This window comes from Otolemur garnettii, unplaced genomic scaffold (assembly GCF_000181295.1).
Source record: "Otolemur garnettii isolate 467f Iridium unplaced genomic scaffold, OtoGar3 scaffold00146, whole genome shotgun sequence".
NCBI classification, from domain to species: domain Eukaryota; kingdom Metazoa; phylum Chordata; class Mammalia; order Primates; family Galagidae; genus Otolemur; species Otolemur garnettii.
The window spans coordinates 1,267,629-1,274,823 of NW_003852541.1; the positions used below are offsets into that span (position 1 = coordinate 1,267,629).

Sequence of the window (7,195 nt, forward strand, 5' to 3'; positions counted from 1 at the left end):
CTCTCTCCTGCCTAGTCCTCCCCTGCACGCCTCCCCTCAGGGTCCGCGTCTCCCTCTCTCCTGCCTAGTCCTCCCCTGCACGCCTCCCCTCAGGGCTCCTACACCACCCGATCACAGCCTCCTAAGACCACACCGCACACACACAGAAGGAAGTCCACCTGAAGGCTGGGGAGAAGGTGGCCACCTCAAGCCAGGCAGACAGCCCTCACCAGATACCAACCCCAATGGCCCTTGACCTTGGACATCCAAGCTTCGTTCAGAACTGTAAGAAAATAACTTTGTGTTGTTTCAGCCCCCCAGCCTGTGGTATGTTATGGCAGCTGAGCTGACTAACAGGACACAGTCTCAGCATTTTTGTGTTACATTAAGGCCTGTGTGATATTAGAAACAAAGGACAGAGGAATGCCACCCGCCCTTCCTTCTTCTCTCCCAACTCGCACGTACCCTCTTTTAAGATAAAGCTCTGAGAATCAAGAATCTGTTCAACCCGTCCGTCTGAAGGCGCAATGGCCCCAGCCACCACCAGATGGAGAGGTCTGCAGTTGGCAAAGCTGACTTTGGACTTTAGTCCAACCAAACCCAGACAGAAAGCGGCAGTGGGCAGCCCCCTCCTCTAAATGTCTGTGAGGTCTGAGGGTGACCTCCCACCTGGGAGCCCAGGCACCCTGTGGAAGGCAGGCGGGGCACCCCCAGCCCCTGCAGACAAGGCATCATGGTATGGAGCTGGGGTTTGTGATTTACCCAATTACACTGAGATTGGCTCCTGCTGGCAAAGTGCTTGCTGGAGCCTGACTACCAAAAAGGGAGATAATAATTAAGACCCATCATTCCTTAAATACACCCTGATGAATTTTTTTCAAAAGCAAAAGTCAGGTCATACTTGGAAGGAAAAGTGCAAGTAGGTGGGAACATGAGGAAAGAACCGTCAGGAACATTTCGATGCTATTTATCAAATGAAAGGCAGGAATTAGGCTCGGTGCCCCACTCCACATACACTGAGGCAGGTGGGTTTGAGCCTGGCCTGGGCCTGCTTACAACAATGACAACTGCAACCAAAAAATAGCCAGGCATTGTGGTGGGCACCTGTAGTCCCAGTTACCTGGGAGGCTGAGGTAAGAGAATCACTTATGCCCAAGAGTTTGAGGTTGCTGTGAGCTGTGAGAGCACAGCATTCTACTGAGGGTGACATAGTGAGACTATCTTAAAAAAAAGAAAAGACAAAAGGAATTAGCTCTTCAAACAGAAATCTGAAAAGAAACTAAAACCTGAGACCCTCAACTTATTGCAGTTAGAGCAGAAGAGCTGGTGAGTCTGGATGGCACATGCTGTCCATGCCATGGAGGTGGCAGGGTTAGTACAAAGACCAGTGGAGCCAGGTGAATATTGAGCACTCTACGGCCACCAGTACCACAGACCCAGATAGTTTCCTACTGTCCTATAGAAAAGGGAATCTGATACATTTGGTAGGCAGATGAGAGGAATGGGAGTTAATATTACCAGGACATTTACTCAGTGATTCTACCAACAGACGCATCAATAAATGATTATACCTTGAGGCATGACACGCTGGTAAGGGGCCATCACAGCATCCATGGGGACAGTTCCAGGACCTGATTCCCCTTCCTCATGTCAGCCAAAGCATGCTGCACTCACTCACCAAACCCTAGGACACCACCTTGACAGAAGAAACCAAAATCTTAGAGTCCCTCCCTGTGGCTCTGACCGCCAGGACTGTTTCCATCTTCAGTTGAGATTCCAGCACTTAGAAAAATTCTGACACTTAGGAAAAGCTGTACAAGTTCAATATTTGCTCTATGTCACCAGTGGAGAGATTTCACTGAGTCACGTCATGGCTGGGATAAAAGGAGCTTCACTGAAATTTTTCAACAGCAAATTAGTCCAAAGTGAGCAGCAAGAATAAAAGCCCAGGGCGGCACCTGTGGCTCAAAGGAGTGGGGCGCTGGCCCCCCTGTACTGGAGGTGGCGAGTTCAAACCTGGCCCTGGCCAAAAACTGCAAAAAAAAAAAAAAAAAGAATAAAAGCCCAGATAAATGTATTTAAAGCTTTAACTTCCTTCAGTAACTATTTATTCAGTGTCTACTACACGCAAGTCCATGCCTGGCAAAAAGAAGGTGTCTGAACCAAAGTCACCTTTCAATTCCAAAGTATAGACGGTTGTTCTTGTTAAAAGGAAAGAGAAGAACTTTAAATATGGACATATTCACTTACATGTATATCCAGACATATATATTATTCTGGAGAACCAAATTTTACAGAGGTACGTCGGAAGAAGAATCAACAAAGAAGAAAACAGAGTAGTTTTCTAACTACTCAGCTTCTAACACCTCAGCTTCTAAGCAGGAACTCTGAGATTGTGTGTTATTTCAGGGCAAAACCTAAAGATAGCTTTCTTGGTTTTGACTGTGCATAATGTGTACCTTGTGGAAAACAAATATAATACTTTCTGCTCAATAACTTCCGATGGACAGAACTAAAATTACACTCAGACAGAACTGACTTAGAAAACCACATATGAACAAGGCAGAGATCATGACCTTTGACCTTATAATGTCCTAACAGTCCAGGTTACGTGAGTTCCAAGATTCTTTATGGCTGGGACTGCTACTTGGTTTAAGGTGACATGGAGGTAGGAAACCCTTACTTTAGCATAAAGGGCAGGTGGCTCCGGGTAGGTCACAGGTTCCATGAACATAGAAGCAGTTTGGGTTTACTAAGGAAAAACTGCCTCCACTACCACAAATCACACCCCTCACTACAGTCCACATGCAGTTAGGGAAATCAAAAGTCTAGTCCAGACAGGGAGATGTGTGCAAAACACATCTGGTAAAGGATTTGTATTCAGAACATACAGAGAACTTGCAAAACTCAATAACAATCCAATAAAATACAGGCAAAAGATCTGAACAGACATTTCACCAAAGGAGATACAATGATGGCAATTAACCCCATCAAAAAATGTTCCATGTTGTTAGTCATTATAGAAGTTAAAACTGCAACTACATACCACTATACACCTATTACAGTGGGTAAAATTACAAGCAGACAACAAAACAAAAATGATAATACCAAGGCTGGTGAGAAAGTATCTGACCAAGCAATCCCAGTCCTAGGTATTTACTCAAGAGAAATCAAAATATATGTCCATGCAAAAACCGGTCTTTGATTTTTAAACAGCTGCCCCAAAGTGGAAACAGTCCAAATGTCCTTCAGTTGGTGAGTGGATAAAATAACCATGGAGATCCACAACGGAATAATGCTCGGCAGCAGAAAAGAGCAAACTGCTGACCCAGGTACAACAAGGGAGTGGCAAACAGTGTGAGAGGGAAGCTAGAGGCACGCCCACTGGGGAGGAAGACACGAGCCCAGCCTATCAAGGGGAAGGGGAGAGGAGGGAGGAGGGAGAGCGACTGGCAGGATCCAACCTACAATGGAAACACAAGCCCAGCCTATCAAGGGGAAGGGGAGAGGAGGGAGGAGGGAGAGCGACTGGCAGGATCCAACCTACAATGAAAACACAAGCCCAGCCTGTCAAGGGGAAGGGGAGAGGAGGGAGGAGGGAGAATGACTGGCAGGATCCAACCTACAATGAAAACACAAGCCCAGCCTGTCAAGGGGAAGGGGAGAGGAGGGAGGAGGGAGAGCGACTGGCAGGATCCAACCTACAATGGAAACACAAGCCCAGCCTGTCAAGGGGAAGGGGAGAGGGGAAGAGGGAGGGCGACTGGTGGGATCTCACCTACAGTGCACTAGGTGAGTGTTGAGCATGCCCCCTCGGTGAATTTAGGGCTCCACTACAACTCAAACTTTATCTTAGAAGTGGAAAAAATGTAACCCAGACATTTGGACCCTCATATCAATCTGAAATTTAAGAAAAAAGTCTGTACATTACAGGATTCCACTTCTGTGACATTCTGGTGAAGGGCAGGTGAGGCCTGGGCCTGCAGCAAAGGTAGAGGCAACACAAAGGGGCCCTGGGGGCCCTGGGGTGACGAAATGTGCTCTATCACTGTGCTGATAGCTGTGGACCTGTGTTGGTCAAAACTCAGAGAACTGTATGCCAAAAGGGTGGCTTTTACTAAATGTAACACACCCCTCTCTATAAAGCTTAGTTTAAAAAAATAAGAGACTTCCATATTTACACACCCACGTCTGCAGCAGCCCTGTGTGCACTAGCCACCCAAGTGTCTACTGAGATGGATGGATAAACAAAATGTGGCACGTACATGTAACAGAATTCCCTTCCAGTTTAGGGCTGAGTAACACTGACCTGGACTTCAACATGGATGGGCCTTGAGGACATTATGTTAAGTGAAGTTAAGCAGTCACAAAAAGATAGAACCTGTAAGATTCCACTTGTGTGAGGTCCCTAGAGCTGTCAGATTCAGAGAGACGGGAAGCAGACTAGTGGGCACCAGGGGTCAGGGGAGGGCATGGGGAGTCAGCGTTTCTTGGGACAGAGCTTCAGTTTTGCAAAACAAAAATGAGTGTCTTTTCCGGAGACAATGGTGGCAACAGTGACAGAACAACAATATGAACACACTAATGCACTGAACTGAACATATACAAACGGCTAACGTAGTAAATTTCATATCACGTATATTGTATCACGATTTTTAAAAATGTTAAAGGCAAGCAAAATAAAGATATTTTCAGAAAAAAGAAAAGAGTTCAAGTTGGGTGGTGTCTATAGCCTGTAATCCTAGCACTTTGGGAGGCCAAGGCAGGAGGACTGCTTGACCCTATGAGTTCAAGACTAGCCTAAACAGTAAGAAACCTCATCTCTACAAAAATTAAAAAAAAAAAAAAAAAAATAGCTGAGTGTTGTGGCACGTGCCTGGAGTCCCAGCTCCTAATTAGATTAAAATACAAGAATCACTTGAACTCAAGAGTTTGAGGTTGTAGTGAGCTGTGACGGTACCACTGTGCTCCAGCCCCAGCAACAGAGTAAGACTTTATCTTGAAAAGGGAAAAGGAATGGGAACAGGAAAGGGAGAGACTAGACTTGACTTCATGAATCTGTACGTCTGGCCTCCTCATTTTAAAGATGGGGAAACAGAGGTTCGTCTTGCCCAAGATCCTGTGGCTAAGCAAAGGTCGAGCTCAAACAAGAATGTGGGTTCCCATCTCATTGCCCAAAGCTCTTTTCACGGGAAGTCAGGTCTGTAAGCCAGTTGCCAGCTGCTTCCCACTGCAAACCTGTCTCAGCCATAACTCAAGTGAGGAAATAACCTGCTATGAGTCATATGTTTGAAATACCTACAGGGCACATATAAAAACAACAGGAAACCACCTGGCCCAAAGCTTGGCAAGATGGAAAAGAAGATACACAGGCTGACATTAACCAGAGGGTTTTCCTGTACTCCTACTGGAGTCATCTATCATGACAACAACCACATAACTGGGTCATCCAGGACATTTTCCCATAATCAGATTTTACAGACCTGGCTGTAATTTTTATTTTTATTTTTTATTTTATATATTTTTGGCATAAGCAGAACTCACCTTGCTCCTTTCCATTACACATAGTAATTCCATTTTCTACAACACCCTCCCCATCTGAGCTGGGTCTCTCCAAAGACAGTTTCTGTAAGGAGAAAAAGGATTAAGTTATTCTCATAATGAGCACACTGGCCAAGTGCTATGCAATGGATCAATTAAAAGTTATTTCAAGGGGAAAGAAAACGTGGGCCAAGTTCACAACAATCCAGTAGTTAGGGCTTACACATAACAGAGACTGCGGGTTAGGTTGCTATGAAAGCTTTAAAAACATCCTAAAAACAAACAACTCACTGAGGTTATATTACACTAACACATGTATTGTCCTATGCCGATTTCATTCAAATCACTTTTTCTTATAAATAAGTTTGAAAAAATATTATGATTACAAAACATATTTCCCTCACCAAGCCATATGCCTGCAAAAATAAAAATCCCATCATCATTTAATTTTTTTCTGCCATTCACCAATAATTGGGTATCAAGGATTTGCTTATAACAAAAACACTCAGAATATACACAGAGAGGCAAGGTCACTATCCAAACCCTCAAAGGAGGCTAGAATACTCGTCCTTATTTCTGTCCAAATGTCTGGGTTTAATGAGCACAATTAGGATTCTGTGCCGGGATCTGAATGAGACACAGTGTTTATAGCTGGATTCCTTCCACTCTTGTCCGAGGACCTGTGGAGTCACAGTGGGGAATGGCCTCTGCATGCCCTCCTCAGACCGTCTGCTTCATGCCCCAGTGCTTCAGAGACTGGCCAGCTGGACACAAATGAAACACACAGACAAAGGAATATGCATATTCAACTCAGAACAGAGGACCCGGCACTCTCGGCCACAGACAGCAGACAGGTGTCAGCGACCCTGTAAGAACTGTAGGGAAAGAGTCAGTGCCACTGGCGGGAAGCCAAGTTGCAGGGTCCCACAACCTCATGCCAGTGGGAAGAACTGTGGGGGCCAACAGCGGTACCTCAGAAACCACAGATAAGCAGAGGAGACTCACCAACACTGATGTGTGTGAAAAAGGAACTCGGAGGCACCGACATGGGAAATGAGATGGGAATGCAATTTGATTAGCCACATGAATCAAATTCTTAAAAAAAGGAAAGAGTTCTTATTCTCTGATCTAGTAGTTCAGCTTTCAGTAATCTACTCTCAGGTGACAGACACAGAAACAGCAAAGATTTATGCTAAAGCTGTCAAGTCCTATTTTATTTGTACTAATCCAAGGGAGGGAGTATTTGCGTGATAGTAGAGTCATAGACACTTGATACTAAGCTGATGAAAATGCAAAAATGCATGTTGCTTGTTGTGGGTTTTTCAAAACTTTAAAATTTTCTAATAATAAACAGGTAAGTGAAGAAAAACAGTATAAGAAATTTTACATATAAGCTTACCCAAACTGTAAAAGAGTTTTTTTGTAAAACCTTGTAAAAGCCTTTTTTTGTCTATCCTTGTGGTAGTTAGTGTTTGACAGAGAAGCAGAGCTGCTGGGTAGGATGTGTACGGGGATATGTGTAGAAGGAGATTATAAGGAATCAGCGCACGTGAGTATAGAGGCTACAAAGGGAAACGTGGTTAGAAAGATGGAGAGTGTTAAAGGAGCTGCCTGCTCTATGTGGGAGACTAAAAATGACTGGTTAGAAAGGTGGAGAGTGTTAAAGGAGCTGCCT

The 7,195-nt window shown here is 44.7% G+C and overlaps 1 protein-coding gene across 1 annotated transcript in view; it reads right to left on the bottom strand.

The window, feature by feature from the left end:
• AFAP1 (actin filament associated protein 1) overlaps positions 1-7,195 on the bottom strand; it is a 129,924-nt gene that overhangs the window by 49,873 nt on the left and 72,856 nt on the right. The window contains exon 7 of the mRNA XM_003799141.3: positions 5,524-5,605. Within this exon, the coding sequence (XP_003799189.1) occupies positions 5,524-5,605 (82 nt within the window). The remainder of the gene's footprint in view (positions 1-5,523; positions 5,606-7,195) is intronic.